We start from the raw sequence: 17,571 nt of genomic DNA on the forward strand, positions 1-17,571 counted from the left end.
GTTAAGAATGTTGGAAATTTGAAGTATTATATTTTTAAAACAGCTTAATTTTTTTAATGTGTCATCTAATTTTAATTGTTATATATATATTTTTTTAAGTTAAACATAATGACTTATTTAAAAGGAATACAATTTACTTGAAAACTTGATTAAAACTTTGAAATAAAAAGATCATACAAATACTTTTACTGTAAGTTAAAAACTGTTTACAGTAGTACTGTTTTCTTAACAAGTTATTTCTGCGTAAAAGACCGCACAATTTTACAGTCCAAACTATTTTAAAGTTGTATCAGCAATATAACACCGCGATGGCAGAAGAAAACGACGACTCCCTCTACCCCATCGCCGTGCTCATCGACGAGCTGCGAAACGAGGATGTGCAGCTTCAATTGAACAGCATGAAGAAGCTGACCACCATCGCGCTCGCCTTGGGCGTGGAAAGGACGAGGAGCGAGCTCATCCCCTTCCTCACCGACTCCATGTGCGACGAGGACGAGGTGCTGCTGGCCCTCGCCGAGCAGCTGGGCAAGTTCATTCCCCTGGTGGGCGGCCAGGAGTGGGCTCACTGCCTGCTGCCTCCCCTGGAGGGCCTCGCCTGCGTTGAAGAGACCGTCGTGAGTAAAATGTTACTGGTTGTGTTAAGTTTATATTATTAGAAAAGCAAACATATTTAGTACTGCAAACGTTTGTATTCAGTACTAGAAATTACTTACAAACCTTCTTTTTAGAATAATTAAAGAGTTGATGAAGTTTAATAAAATCATATATATTTACATTTCAATTTTAATTTCTTTGCACAAATTTGAGAATTTCAATTTGTTAGTAATTTTCTTACAGATATCAAAGTGACTATAAAAGTATATCAAAGCTATATATTTTACTTTCAAAAATTTAATTTAAAAAAGAAATAAACTAAAAGTAACTGTAGATGTCGAAACACCTAAATATTTTTAATTTTTTTTTATGTTTACTTGATATATAACTTAAATAATTGAAATTATTTCATTAATAAATGTCTAAATTTTATTTTTGTTTTAAAACTTAATATAATTTTCATCAAGTACTTTCAAGAAGTTTTAAAAATGATAAAACCTTGAACTCAAAAAATTGTGCTGTTACACAGCAGTTAACTTTTTTTTTGTGATTTAATGCTAAATTTTAAAAATTGATAGTCTACTTTTTCGTTGTAGGTCAGAGACAAAGCAGTTGAGTCATTAAAAATAATTGCTGAGAAGCACTCAAACGCCGATGTGGAAACTTACCTGATTCCTCTGTTGAAGAGACTGGCCACTGGTGACTGGTTCACTTCAAGAACTTCAGCATGCGGACTTTTCGGGTTTTGTTTATATATTTTTTTATTATAACATGTTTTTTGATTAAGTTAAGCTGAGCTTATTTTGGTTTTGTTTAAGTTTTGTAATTGCATATTTTTATCAATAAAACTTAGAGGTTGCAATTTTCTACTGCACTATTAAAGTTTTAATCTATAAACTGCATATTTTACTAAGATAGAATGTTGTACCTTTTCATATTATGCTTGATTTTGTTGTTTTTAAACCATCTTTTAACTTTGATTCTAAGAAAGTTAAAACAAGGTGTTAATTGTTTTTACATTGTTTTAATATTAAGAATATCATTATATAAATTGTTACCAATTATTATAAAAATAATCTTTGTGATTGAAAAAACATGTTTTTTAAAGGACAGCGCCAAATGAATAAAAAAATTATCAAATATTAATTGTTGTTTTATTAATTAAGTTGGCCTAATTTATTTTATCTTAGTTGAATAAAAAACCTTAAATTTCTTTATTGGTATCTTAAGAAAATATAATTTTCTAGTTTTTATCTAGCTGCTTGCTTTTGGTGTCATCATAAATATTATTCTTTTTGTTAAATAATTGAAAAATACTACAATATTTACTATTTGGAACTAATTAATCTTAGTTTTTACTTAATTGTAAAAAAAATCTGTTACCATTTGATGGTAATATAAAGAAAAATACTTGAAAGAGTTTAGAAAATTTTGTTGAAAAACTTTATATACTTAAGCTAGTTTTACTTTTTTTTTAACAACTAAAAAAAATAGTTTACAAATTTATTAGATTACTCAAGCTTTACAAAAGGGTTTTTAAAGCTACCTTTGATACTAAAAATCAATAAGGTCATTAAATACAATCAAAATACTTAGTTTAGTTTTTAATTCTTATAAAATTTGAAAAAAACATTTTATAATTTAAAAATAAGAAGTCAAGTACCTTGATTGCAAAGTATTTTTTGTGATTTATTTGGTTTTACCAAAAATTTAAGTTTTTATTCATGATTGTTAAAATAGTTTTTGTATTTTAAGGCTGATATGACTTAACTTGTACGTTAGAATTTCCAATAGTTTAATGGTATGCTAAAAAAGTATAAACTTTTCGTTAGTAAAAGTGTCAAATACTTTTTTAAAAAGAAACTGTGACGTACTTATTAAAAACCTTGAATAGTAAACCAATGACATTGTTTGTATGAAAAATATAAAAAAATAACTTAAAATCCTTAAGCTGTATTTCTTCTAAAAAGCTATAAAATGTCAAATATAGCTGGTAAATAATTTACGAATATTTACTGGAAAATCGAATATGTTTCCTAAAAAATAATTCTATTTCATTGTGTCAGACGCAATTTATCATCTTTTTGTAACTTACTGTTCACTCGCAGCGTCATATACCACCGTGTGAGCAACAATTTGAAGCAAGAAATGAGGAGCTCGTTCACAACGTTGTGTGGAGATGACACCCCCATGGTGAGAAGGGCCGCCGCTGCTAAACTCGGCGAGTTCGCCAAAGTATGTGGTTTGATTGTTGTTAATAGTGATGGAATAGAAAAGTTTTTTATGCTATAACTATGAAAGTATTTTAGTGTATGAATTAGACATATACCTAAAATAACTTAGTTATTAAAGTTACTTTACTTTTTTTTTCTGATTTATTTTTCAAATTTAATTTGTTTCTCTTAAATAATTTTATCACAACCAAGCTTAAAACTTTTGTTTATATTTATTCATTATTATCTATAACAAAAAAAAACTTTTTGATTTAAAAATTTAATTAAACTTTTATTTTTTAGAAGGTTTATATTATTAAGCATTACTCTTTAGGTCATTAAGTCAAGTCAAGTTTTTTGTTTAACGTGAAAAAATATAAATAGATATCGACAACTACCTACACAGTATTTTTTTTATTGTAATAGTAACTGAATTACGTTTCTCTGTCTCAAACAATTTACACAATTTCTCAGAGTTCTAAAAGAAGTAATAAGTACTGTAAGAAAAGATAAAGAAGATGAATATGTGTATTTATTAAAATATACGCCATAATTATTATAGATTAATAACTAATAGTACTAGTAGATACATTGTATGTTCAGACATGTTATTAGTAGATAGGGTTACCACTTTACATGGAAAAATCTGGAATTTAACAATTTAGGCAAAAAAACCTGGAATTGGAAAATTTTTGAAAAAACCTGAAACTTTAACAATTTTCACATGTTCAGTAGTAAAATTTAGATTTGACTCAAAAACTCTATCATATAAAAAAAAAATTGTCATCATCAAAATTTTTTTTTAATAAAAAACATATTTAAAGTAGCTTTACAGTATCTTTTCAATGTTTATATTCTATTTTAAAAAGTTTTTACCTGAAACTTAACTTTAGACTAAAAATAGACCCAAAAATGTTTACCTTTAAAAACCTGGAAGAAATTTGGAAAACCTGGAAAAAACTTTGAAAAAACGAGTGGCAACCCTGTAGATACATTGTATGTTAATCACTCATTTGTCTACTATTAGTTATTAATTTATAATAACTATTGCTTATATTTTAGTAAATACACATACTCACCTAATTTATCTTTTATTCTTTTCTTGCAGTACTTGTTTTTTTACAGAGCTTTGTGGAACTATTTTACAGTTAAATGAAAAATACTGTGTAAGTTTTTGTTGTTGTTTTTGTATAGTATATTCCAACGAACTTGTATCGTTTGGATTTGTATTAACTGGTAATTTTTGAATACTTGAATAAACTTTATCAGTGAGTTGTTGCAGTGTATTTGTTTATTTTATTGTAATTAGTAATAATTTGGTATTTTGTTCTCAAACGACAATACCAAATCAATTTATTTTTTATCATTCAGTTTCAGTTTGAACAGTTTTAACTTTAATGAATTTAAAAAGTTGTTTTTTATTTAGTAAATCTTATAAACCAGGTAGTGGAGAAGCAGTATGTGGTGTCGGATCTGATCCCGCTCCTTCAGAGCATCGGAAACGACGATCAGGATTCCGTCAGGCTCCTCTCAGTTGACGGGTGTGTCGTAATTGCGGGTCTGTATGAATATTTTTTTATAAGTATAAAATGATGGGTGTTGTATTGATATAATTTCAGTTCAATATTACAGCATACAAGTAGATTTAGCCTTTCTTGTTTTTAGTTTTTGCGCAAGAAAATATTTACATCATAAAACAAAATCTTATTTTGAAGTTTGTTACTAAAATTTCATTGACGTTACGAAGTGTTAATTTTTAATATTTGTTAATAAAACGAGAATAAAATTACTTCACAAAAAAAAAGTTTTTTTAAAAGCTATAGGTTTCAACTGAAACCTCACTGTCAAAAGAAATCATTAATTTTGAATGCAATTAGAAACTGCAGCAATTAAAACCTGGTAAGAAGTTATAAAACAAGTTAGCACTGTTAAAACCACAGAGCTGTTGAGCGAATCAGATTGCGAGCAGCACATAGTCAAGTCGATCAAGGCGGCAGCGCAGGACAAGTCGTGGCGGGTGAGGTACATGCTGGGAGACAAGTTCGTCAAACTGCAGCAGGCGTTCGGACCCAAAATTACCATGGGAGAATTGGTTGCTGCCTTCCAAGTAATTGAGATGTTTTAAGTGCTTAAAATGTTATAACAATTTTAGATTTTATAGATTTTTATGGATAGTTAAAATCGGCTTGCACCATTTGGCTACAATTACGTAGTACGATTAAATGTCGTATATTATTTTATTGTAGATTCTTTTAGAGCTGTTTGAGTTGACTAACACATTATTTGAATGAGTATTTTCAATGGTTTCAATGATTGAATAAACTACTAAAATATTGTTAATTTAGTTCGTATTTTACAAGTACAAGTATGAAGAGATTACAATTAAACTTGATCAAAACTGATTTTAGTTTAAATTGTGTTAATGCATTGAATTTTTCTTATAAAAACATTTTAGAAACTAGGATATAATAATATATTACAATAATAAAATTGAATTAAGTAATAAAATATTTTATAAGAACACAGAATAAAAATATCTTAGAACAGCACAAACCGAACTTAAAGTATTTTTATCAAACAATTAATAATAATAATAAAATATTTTGCCACCAGGGTTTGTTGAAGGACACGGAGGCTGAAGTGAGGGCGGCGGTGGCCAGCAAGATCAAAGACTTCGCCGAAAACCTGCCCCAGGACAAGCGCGAGACGGTCATCATGACCAGCATAATGCCCCAGATATCCGACCTGGCCGTCGACCCCAACCCCCACGTCAAGTCGGCCCTGGCGTCCGTTGTCATGGGGCTGTCGCCCATCGTCGGCAAGGACAACACCATCCAGGACCTCCTGCCGCTCTTCCTCACCCAGCTGAAGGACGAGTGCCCGGATGTGAGGCTGAACATCATTTCGAATATCGAATGCGTCAACAATGTTAGTTTGCATGTGTTTCTCTACTTGAACTTTTTATATCTTTAGTTGAATAAGTATTTTAACATATAATTCAAAAGTAATGTAATTAAATAATAAAGTTTTTTTATTATTTTAGGATTAGAATTAAATTAATTTTTGAATGTTGTATGTGTCAAGAATGTTAGTTTGGTAGTAAAATTTACATTATTACTTTTTTACTTTTATAAAAACAAGCTCGCAATAGGTAAGTAATATAACAATAAAGATATATTAAATATTCCACATTAACCAAATTAATTTCCCAGTTTAGACTACTGTATTCAGAATGTTCTACAAAGTTTTAGCATGTTTACAAAAGTTACTTTTTTTGTATAAAAACTAAATAAAATATTTACCTCGCTTGTTAACGATTGTTTTCTATTTTGTAATGATATATAAAATTGAACTTTAATTACCAGGTGTTACTTTACAATTTTTTTGAAAGTTTTTGATTCAATAAAATATTACCTATTCTTTTATACTTTTCATTGCCTTTGTTTAAATAATTTTTATTTATAAGTTTTTTGAAATGTAGTAACACATTTAGACATTTAGATAGAAAGTTGTTTTATCTCAAGTCTATAAAGTTTTTTTAAACGTATTTTAATTATTTTCAACTAATTGTTCAATAGTGGTTGTTCATTTAAATAACAACTTAATAATATTTTTTTACGTTTCAAATGTACGAAATCCAAATAATTTAGTGTAAAAATATGAAGTTTAATATGTTTGATAAAGGAAAAATAATAATTAAGGCTTTAAGTAAATGTTTAAAAAATTTTAAGTATTTAGAAACAATATAACAAAAAAAAACTTCTATTTTTATTCAAACACTTATCTGAAGTCAATTTTAATTCAGTTTGTTCAAATATAAGATCACCTAACTACAACTGTAAAATAAGTGTTGCTTATTTTGCAGCTCAGTTAAAAAACATTACCACACAGTTAACTGATTCTAACAACACGATACACACAGGTGATAGGAATTCAGGAGTTGTCGCAATCACTGTTACCGGCCATAGTGGAGCTAGCTGAAGACAACAAGTGGAGGGTCAGGCTCGCCATCATCGAACACATGCCCCTGCTCGCCAAGCAGCTCGGTCAGGACTTCTTCGATGAAAAGCTCTCTAATCTGTGCATGCAGGTCCGTTGTTAAATGTTTTTTATATTCAGATATGTTTCGCTACCGTGATTAATACTTTATTTTGCTTGGGACGCCAAGTTAAAAAAAATGTTGTAGATATTGCATTGATTGTAGTTAGCAGTTTTTTTTGTAAACAGTGGTTAGTTGACCACGTGATAAGTTGTGTACTTTACAAACTAAATTTAAACAGAAATTTGTTTTCTAAGCAAATATTCAAACATTAGGTTTTGTCAAATATTTGTTAGAAATAGCAAATTTATTCTTCCAACACAAGGTTAGTTGATCGCGTCACCTGATCAAAGCTGGTAAAACGCTTTATTAAGTTCAGGACACCAAATTGAAAAAGTTCTCTTAGTGTACTTGAAGGTTGTTCATAAGTGTATTGCTATTTAGATTTTATTCAAGTTTTTCTCCCAGCAGTGGATAAGTTGACTGGTATACTATCAAAATCCACCCGCGTTCAAAGTCCACCCAGTCAAGTTCGAGAACCGCTTACCGATCGCGGGTAAGGGGATAACAGTGATAGTGAAAAATAAATTTAAAAAATTCAAAAACTACATGAAATAAATTAATAAATAAAAAAAATAAAAAATAAACGGGTGGATTTTGAACGCGGGTGGATTTTGATAGTATACCAGTCAACTAATCCACTACTGCACAGTGGGCTGGCAAGTGGCCATTGACTATTTTCGCGACTAAACAGTTAAAGCAAGATTTTTATTTAATTGTTTAGAGCGGGGTTTCGTCTTTTAAAAACTGGGTTTGTTTCTGTTTTGCTTAAAGTATACTAAAAGTTATGTAAGCTTAAATGTAGCCGAAGTTTGCTTTTTTTAAGTTTAAAAAAGCCTCGAAAAATGCTTAAATTTTTGTCAAAATTAAGGTCTATCTATATCTACTGTTAAAAAACACCTTAAAAGAATTTATACAAATACCTTTTTTTAAGTTTTTTCATTTCTTTAGTTTAGTGTTAATTGAAAAAAGTCAAAATTCTTTGAATATTTAAATGTAAAAAAAGTGTATTATTTTTCATTTAAAAAATCTTCTATTCTCGCCGAAAATTCATTGATGATTTCTGGCAATTTAGGGTATTCTTCAGGGTTAATTTTCTCAATTTGCCACCTTAGAACCAACATAATTTTTTTTTAAATAATTTAGTAAAAATGACAAGGAATCTATATACAAATTTACAGACAAATCTATCATGTGGAATATAATTATTTTTTTAGGTTTTTACAAGCGATATTTCTGTTAAAAAAATTGATATAATATTTTATCCCTGGTTTTTCACCATGACAAAAAAGACCATTTCTTATAAGGTTCTTATCATACTGTTCATTGAAGGTTCTTATCATACTGTGGCTGGACATTTTAATTGGTCAGAATCGAAGTTTGAAGGAATATCTAAAAGTCAAGGTGTAAATAATTTAATTGAGTCAAAAAGAAAAATTCAGAAATGTGTAGACGAAGAAATTAATGTTGCTCTTGAAAAACCGGATCCCACAGGCCATGGTGGAACTCCTACAACAGGTAACAAATGGTAAACTTTGCTAAACACCAATAATAGGACTCTGCTGACAAAGTATATTTCTGATGTTAGTTTAAAAGAAAACATCGACAAAATTATTTTGTATGTTTCCAGCATTATTTTATGCCTCATAAATTCTAACAGAAAGATTAATGTAGAGAAATACTCTGTTTTATGTCAAATAACAATGATGCTGGTCATGTCGGTTAAATGAATTCGCTTTACACCAACTGTGTATAATGTTTTTGCACATAGTGCTGAACTAATTGAGCAAAACAACGGTAGAGGTTTGCTAAATTACACCGAAAGTGGATTTGAAGCTAACAACAAGTTTCTAAGACAGTACAGAATGAACTTTTCAAGGAAAACTTCTCAGTATGAAAGTTTAACAGACTGTTTAAATCGATTATGGGACAAGAGTGACTACGATGTTAACAATACTTTAAACAGACTGAATTGCACTTATTGTAAAGAAGTTTGACTTACTGCGCGAAGTTGTTTGCAGCTAAATGGAAAAATTTTATCATGTAGTTCAGAATGTGAAACGTTGTTACATAGGCTTTGTGCTACTGAATGGAGTGTTTTATTTATTTTAGAAACTTAATTTCAAAGAAGTTTTAAGAACTTACTGTTTGACTTATATTTTTTAGTAAATTTAAAGTACTTTTTTTTAATCACAGGCTAAATTATTATGTTTTTTGCAACGAATAAATGCTTTTATTGTTCAAAATGTTTGCGGTTTTTTTCTTTTGATAAACTAGTACAAATGTAACGTTATCAATAATACTAACTTTGATGTACAGAGATCAGCCTTAAATTAAAAATAAACTGTATTTAGAGTATAGTTTCACCCGGCTTGATATTGAAAATTCATTCATATATAAACTAAAATAGGAGTAAATGTAACTCTCTTGAGGTAGCCAATTATTATTTTCTTTTTTTTCAAGTTTCTTTCTTTAAAGTTTCATTAGAAATTAAAATTTTAACTATTTTTAAAATAAAAACAAACATTATTCTTATTGTAACACTAAGTGTAACTTAAACTGTATTATTGTGCTTTTAATAACAGTTTTATGTCAATGACCGCTTGATCCCCGTTTTCAGCCCACTGTGTGCTGGGAGAAAAACTTGTATAGTTCTTGTCCCAGTTGACTTTAACATGTTAAGTTGTATACTTTTCACACAAAACCTAGAAAAAAATATTCTTCGAATAAACAATTAAACATGAAAAATTTATGAAATACCTATAATAAATATCAAATTATCAAACAGTGGTTAGTTGACCAAGTTTTAAGTTGTGTACTTTACATACTGAATTTAGACGAAAAGTGTTTTTTTTGAATAAATATTTGAACAGCTTCTTTCCGGTGCATAACTTATTTAAGATATATAACAGAATACATTTCATTTTCTTTAAATTTATTTTAGTACTTTCGTAGTAAGGCTCATCAGAAATAGTTTCTTACTGAATTGGAATGAATACTTCATTTTATATCTTAAAACTTAAGTATGATTTTATTTCAATTTGTAACCATTCCAATTCAGTAAGAAACTATTCCTAATGAGCCTTACTACGAAAGTACTAAAATAAATTTAAAGAAAATGAAATGTATTCTGATATATATCTTGGATAATTTTTTAAAAATTAATCTAATACCGGTTATAAAACACCAATTTCTCCCAACAGTGGCTGGTCGATCACGTGTTCGCGATACGCGAGGCGGCCACCGTCAACCTGAAGAAGCTGGTGGAGGCGTTCGGCGCGGAGTGGGCGCAGGAGAAGGTCATTCCGAAGGTGCTGCAGCTGGCCGAGGACAGCTCCTACCTGAGGCGGATGACCACCATATTCAGCCTGAACGAGCTGTCCTCGGTCCTCCCCACCGACGTCATAATCAAGCTCGTCCTGCCCACGCTGACCAAGCTGTCCAAAGACAAAGTTCGTGTTTCGATGATTTGAATATTGTTGTATTTAAAAAAAATTCAACCTCTTGATATTTGATAATTAAATTGTTTTTTTTTTTTGGTTTGATGTTAATTTTAAAGTTTAATATAGTAGATGTTTATAAATACCTACAACTAAGTTTTCGATCGTAGATTAATTAAAAAGTGTAAAACTTCAATACTATCATTATAACCACAGACAGTAGATGTGACTTTGATCAAATGAAACAGAGACTTTTAAGCAGACTTATTCAAAAAAAAAGCTTTATTAAGCCTAACGGTTCTATATTTTACACTTTTTAAAGTTAATTTATCAGTACTAGATGCATTAGGATTTAAGTCTGAGTAACCGTAGCATTTAAACTGGTGTTCTATTGTATCCAAACGCCGGATACTGCTGGATCTGGCCATAACTTGCCAAGATATGGATATAAGCAAAATCTAAATCCAGCCTGGACAGGATAAAAAAAATTTCAAATTAAATTTTAGTTCAGTCCAGATCTAAGCAAGTTATGGCAGTATCCGGCGTTTGAATCGGGCAGAACACTAGTTTAGAACCTCTAAACTCACAAAAACTGAAATAAGTCTACCATCAGGTGCCGAACGTGCGTTTCAACGTGTGCAGGTGCATGGAGAAGGTGGGACTGCAGGTGGACGGAAGCACCGTGCAGAACGACGTGAAGCCCATGCTGAAGAAGCTGCAGGCGGACAACGACCCGGATGTAAAGTTCTTCGCCGATCAGGCATTGGCGGTCCTCAACTAAAATTTGAATATTTTCATACGTCGTTATTTTTTATCGCACTGAATGATATGTTGTTTTTTTTTACACTCGTATTTTTTTGGTTAGTCGACGACGGATAATTCCTTTTTGATCTTAAATGTTTTTTTTGTCATTTTGAGTAGCAGTTTTTGTTTTTTTATAAGTAAAATGATCTGTTGGTACTCGTATAAAATAAATTGAAATTTTTGTTGTGAATTATTTTGGAAATGTTTTTTCATAACAGATTTTTTAATATGTTTGTTTTAATTTCTTTTTATTTGAATTTTGTATGTTTTTGTATTTAAAAGTAAAAATAATGATAAATGTAATATGTAACTATTTTCAATTAAAAATAAAAACTATTTTTAAATAAAACATTTTATTATTAAAGTACCTTTTAAATAAAAAATTATTAATATTAAGTGTCATTATATCTCAACAAGCTGGACATCAGATTTAAACATTGATAAACCTATATTCTAAATTAACTCGATTCAAGTCTTTTTAATTCTCTTACATATAGTACATGTATAAACCAGTAATGTTAAAACATTTATTTCTAAAATTTTCTGACTATCTGAACTAATTAACCTTAATTATATAGGAAAAAATATGTATCATAATTTATTTAAAAGTTCTGTTACACAATAACCAGTGACATTTTATTATAATAAAAACATGCGACTTATAAAAGTCTGTCGACCCTTGGTTTATGCAACCAAAATTTATACAAAGTTTAAGACATAATGAAATGATAATTGAATTTAACAAAATTCTAGGTTAGTTAAACTTGTAAAAACGGTGTGTATACTATGTACGTTATTTAACTTTTATATACTCTTGGATGCTTAAGTAGAGATGTGTTGAAATCTAAGAAACTAAAAGAGGGTTTCCCTTTACACAAATCAATTCATCTAGATTCCAAACGGGCAATGCAGGATTCTAAATGTATTGTAACGATACCTTATTTTATTCCAATTTTCTATTTTTTAATTGGAAACACTTTGTTGTTCGGAAAGCTAAATTTGAAATTGTTGCTATAACAATAGTTGAGTCAAGGAAAAAGGACTATTGTAAGCTTGGACATTGTTAGAGTGAGTAGTCTGAGTTCTGAGGAAAGAATTGGAGTGAAGTTTATTGTCTTCCAGCAGAATCACCTTTTCCTGAGTGCTAGTGACTAATTTTATTGACTTTTTTATAAGCAAGATACTTAAATTGTTTTTAGACAAATTTAAGTATTTTCTTGAATTTTGTTAACATTGTATAAAATTTTATAACAGTTTATAAAATTTTATTGATTTTTTTCATACCTGAGTTTTTATTGTAATTTTTGTCTAATTTTAACTACTTTGTTCATTTTAAGTTTTTTATATTTTGTTACAAATTGGTTTACTATTAAGTTTTTAGTATATAAATTTATCCCAACTATTTTGTATTTTATATTATTAAATAATTTTTATTAAAGTAAAATTAAACTATGTCACGGGTCAGTCCAAACCCAGAGTGTCTTCCAGACACTAGGATTCAAACTCGGGCTAAGAGTGCTCGCATTCAGAGCCAAAGACCTCTTAGCCATGAGTCCACCATTGACCCTCCTACCCTCCTAAACAAACCCTTGGAAGTTGGCATGCCAACCTCCTCTGGTTTCATTGGCGTCCTCGAGAACAAGAATAACGACCTTTCGGTCAGTCATGCACATCAACCTAACATAAGTTTAAGTGGGTCTTACCATACCAGTCAAATTGATCCATGTTTTTCACCAAATTCAGATTTGGCCATCACAACTCAGAACAATTTGTTATTTACTAAAAATGATATTAACAATGTACAAACAATAGTAGGGGAAAGTAAGTCACATCTGACACTAAAAGACAACCTACCAAACCCTAACACAAGTTGTAAAGACCCTCAACATTTTCACACAGATCATACCATGGCTAGCTTTATGCATGATACCCTTAATGATTATATACCATATACCATTAATAGTAATACTAAAATAAATCACAATCAAAATTACAGTCAACAAGCCATAGTGGGCCAGTTTCAGCCTGACATCAAGGTTAATTCAAGCATACATAATATAGGTGGGTATCACAACACAACTAATTCTACCCACTTAGGTACTAAGGTCTGTTTACCCTACCAAGTGTCCAGTGAGGTACGAGACATTAGTCAAGCCATAAACTCAGACAACTTAGCATCTGCAACAACTGAGCAAGAATTACAGATGGTTGAGTTAGAAATTGAGCGTCAAGCTAAACGTCTCAAAGAGTTAAAGTTACAAAAAAGAAAAAAAACTTTGTTGTCAATAAACAAAGAAGCACATGACCTTGAGCTTGACATGCAAGCCAGTTGCAGAGATCCTCTACAGCAGACCTGTCCTAGTAGAACTAAAATAATCAATGGGTTAGTGAATGCCAGGGGTGAATATAATCATATTGATAATAACTCAATGAGGACAACTTCCAAGCCTGACTCAAATTTCAATAACATTGTTGACTTTAACTTGCCAGGGGGTGGTTATAGGGGATTCAATTTAAGCAATAGGATCTCTGAACTTAAATCTATTATTAAGATAGATATTACCGCTAACCCTAGAGATGAAATAAGCTATTTTGAAGATATGTGCCGAAGTCTTGAAATTTTTGACTCTCAATTGCGCTACCAAATTTTGACTTCAGTCTGGCCACATAAAGATATAAGAAATTTCTACACTACTGTCGAGTATGGGAGACGTTGTTACAAGAGTCTTATTGATTACTTGTCTAATAGGGATGGTCAGCTTGGTAGAGTTCTTCTGCCTAGACCTGATTTCAACAATCTAAACGGCCAAGCTTTGGAACTAGAAGTCACGAAGTGGGAGGCAGAAATGAAAGACTCTAACACTTTAAGAAAGTTTTTATACATTCACCTAGCTCCTGAACACTTAAAAGGTAAAATGAGAGAAGTCTTAAGCTTAGATATAGAAAATTTTAAGCGTCGTTGCAGGGATATTTGTGATGCCAATCACCAACGTAGTATAGAGGCTTCAAGGAATATTAATTACAATGTTAATAGACCAAGTCAAAGAAAGAGTAAATCTAACTATCACATGAATAGCTATAGACATATAGACCGAAACTCTGGCTACCAAAATAATGCAAACAACTATTTTGGCCATCAAGATTGTAATTTTATTCCTGATACTAGAGTCATTGGCCACCCTAGAGATAATTTCCAGGGTCGGACACACCAAAACAATACCCCTGTTGTCAATGGGTATCAAGGCAGACAAAATAATAGCAATCACAACAATACAGGCAACAACGGGACTTCAAGTACTCTCTGTCACAGACATAGAAAGTTTGGGAATAACGCCTATGAATGCGCTGCCCCGGGGACGTGTGAAATGGCAGGTATCAGAACTCAACGTCCAACAAAAAACGACTTCCCGTCTTCGTCGCAGTGAGAGGATCAGATGGCGGGATTAAAAGTCCTCTTACAGAGACTGTTAAACAGTCTCCCGAACGTCCATTGCGCTGGACTTTCAAATTGGTCAAAAACTCTTTTGTTGACCCTAATAATTTGCCACAAAATCTTCAGTTTGTTTCAGATTTGAATACAAATGTGTTATTTTTAATCGATTCTGGAAGTGAGATATCACTTTTACCAAAGTCTTTAACTAATGGTATTAACAAATATTTTCTCCCTAATAGCAAGAGTATCCAAGGAATAGGCGACTCAGTAATTCACCCAGTTGGGAGTGCAGATATAGAAGTTAATGTTAGTGAACTAGGTAATTTCACACATACCTTTTGGATAACTCCAGAGTCAAGGGGTTATGGTATCATTGGACTTGATTTTCTAAAAGCGAATGAATTAGAAATACTGCCAGCCAAGTCACAATTACGCTCAGCAATTTCAGGCCGGAAGACAAAACTCCTTGTGGCTTCAGACTTTCCCAGCCCTGTAGTTGCATCAATCAACAGTGTCGAACTGATAAACTCAGGCAAAAATTCTTTAGAAGAAAGATGTAAGGCCTTACTTGCTAAATTTCCAGAAATTACTAAGAAACCTGACTATACTGTACCACCAAAGCACAATCATTCCCTAGAGATAATAGTCGATAATTATTGTCCTAAAATGACCAAGGCCAGGAGATGCGGTGGTACAAGAGAAGTAATTAAAGATCATTTCTTTGATCTATTAGAGAGAGGTGCTGTAGTCCGGGGTAGTGGGGATACATGTGCTTCTCCAGTTACTTGTGTACCCAAGAAAGATAAGACTTATCGTGTCTGCATTGACTACACTATTCTAAATTCACATACACGTCCTTTATCTTATCCGCTACCTCGTATAGACGAACTGTCTGAAATCATTCCAGGAGGTACATGTGTTTTCTCTACCCTGGATCTAAAAGAAGCTTATTACAGCTTGCCAATAGAAATAAGTTCTCAAAAGTATGCTGCAATAATCACGCATAAAGGAGTTTTCATTCCAAAACGTTGCACGTTTGGCTTGAAAAATGCCCCTACCAGATTTCAGCAGATGATGGAAAGTATTTTTATTTCTTGTCAAACTTTTACATTTATTTATTTGGATGACATATTGATTTTTTCCAAAACTGAGGAAGATCATATCTCTCATTTGAAGACAGTTTTTAAGATATTGTCTGACAATGGATTATATCTAAATACAAACAAATGCAATCTTTCTAAAACAAAACTAGATTTTTTAGGTCATTCTGTTAGCATTGAAGGACTTAATGTCTTAGACTCAAAGGTTGAGGCTATTCGGGAATACCCTATTCCCACCACACGAAGAGACCTAAAACGTTTTTTAGGTCTTGTGAATTACTATCATCGTTTTGTTCCAAAGATTGCTGAAATAACTGCACCTCTCAATGAGTTATCTGGAGGTCCAAAATCTACTAATCGTGCTAAAATAAACCTTAAAGATAGGCATATTCAAGCCTTTGAAAACACAAAGGCTATTTTAGCACATACGACTACCTTGTCTTATGAAGATCATAACAAACCACTTATGCTATTTTCAGATGCATCTGATACCCATGTTGGCGCAGTCCTCGAGCAGGAAGGCAAGAATGGGGAGATGCGTCCTTTGGCATTTTTTTCAAAGAAATTGCCACCACTTAAGACTGTTAGGTCAACTTTTTATAAGGAACTTCGTGCCCTTTATTTAAGCTTGAAACACTTTCAATATAGAATTCTTGGCAGGAGGTTGTTGATAAGGACGGATAACAAGGCATTGGTTGGGGCCATTAACAATACTCTAAAAGATCAGTCACCTATGGAACAACGGTACATCATGCTGATAAAAGAGTTTGATCCAGAAGTAGCACACATAGCCGGATCCAACAACACAGTTGCAGATGCTCTAAGCAGGCCGCCTCAGATTACAGCCATGCATGTTAGAGCACACCAAGAGGATCCGGATTACTTGTGTAGTTCGGAATCTGATTCTAGTGACAGTGAGCTGGACATAGATGATTTTGATAACAGTGAGCAATTAATAACTCCAGAAGTTTATGATTTAGATATTTCAAGCTCAGATGTAGAATCTGTTAGCCCTAAAACTTTGGATAGGGAGGCAATTGCAATTTTCCAAAGGAGGGAGCCAGGCCTTATTGACCAAGCACGCCTCTTAAAGAAAGAAGTCAAGTTCACAACAAACGAAAACATGGCTTTCTTTATAGAAGATGGAATTAAACGTGTCATATTGCCTGAGTCGTTGCGTCTGACTGCGTACAACGCAGCCCATAACAGGCTTCACTTGGGTATTGAGAAGTCCATAGAAGCCATAGCAAGAACTTTCTGGTGGCCTAAATTAAGGAATGACATCAGTCACTGGGTTAATAACTGCGCCACGTGTCAGCAGAAAACCTGCCCCAGGACAAGCGCGAGACAGTCATCATGACCAGCATAATGCCCCAGATATCCGACCTGGCCGTCGACCCCAACCCCCACGTCAAGTCGGCCCTGGCGTCCGTTGTCATGGGGCTGTCGCCCATCGTCGGCAAGGACAACACCATCCAGGACCTCCTGCCGCTCTTCCTCACCCAGCTGAAGGACGAGTGCCCGGATGTGAGGCTGAACATCATTTCGAATATCGAATGCGTCAACAATGTTAGTTTGCATGTGTTTCTCTACTTGAACTTTTTATATCTTTAGTTGAATAAGTATTTTAACATATAATTCAAAAGTAATGTAATTAAATAATAAAGTTTTTTTATTTTTTTAGAATTAGAATTAAATTAATTTTTGAATGTTGTATCTGTCAAGAATGTTAGTTTGGTAGTCAAATTTACAATATTACTTTTTTACTTTTATAAAAACAAGCTCGCGATAGGTAAGTAATATAACAATAAAGATATATTAAATATTCCATATTAACCAAATTAATTTCCCAGTTTAGACTACTGTATTCAGAATGTTCTACAAAGTT

The 17,571-nt window shown here is 31.9% G+C and overlaps 1 protein-coding gene across 1 annotated transcript; it reads left to right on the forward strand.

The window, feature by feature from the left end:
* The first annotated feature begins 271 nt into the window (after positions 1-271).
* LOC145840501 (serine/threonine-protein phosphatase 2A 65 kDa regulatory subunit A beta isoform-like) lies at positions 272-11,340 on the forward strand. Its single transcript, XM_082947785.1, has 9 exons — positions 272-614; positions 1,191-1,336; positions 2,703-2,829; positions 4,251-4,365; positions 4,748-4,914; positions 5,421-5,735; positions 6,730-6,897; positions 10,110-10,358; positions 10,960-11,340. The coding sequence occupies exons 1-9, from the start codon at positions 309-311 to the stop codon at positions 11,125-11,127; spliced, it is 1,761 nt and encodes a 586-aa protein (XP_082803911.1). The 5' UTR covers positions 272-308; the 3' UTR covers positions 11,128-11,340.
* Positions 11,341-17,571: the final 6,231 nt, after the last annotated feature.

Source organism: Thalia democratica, chromosome 7 (genome assembly GCF_965202585.1).
Source record: "Thalia democratica chromosome 7, ktThaDemo2.hap1.1, whole genome shotgun sequence".
NCBI classification, from domain to species: Eukaryota; Metazoa; Chordata; class Thaliacea; order Salpida; family Salpidae; genus Thalia; species Thalia democratica.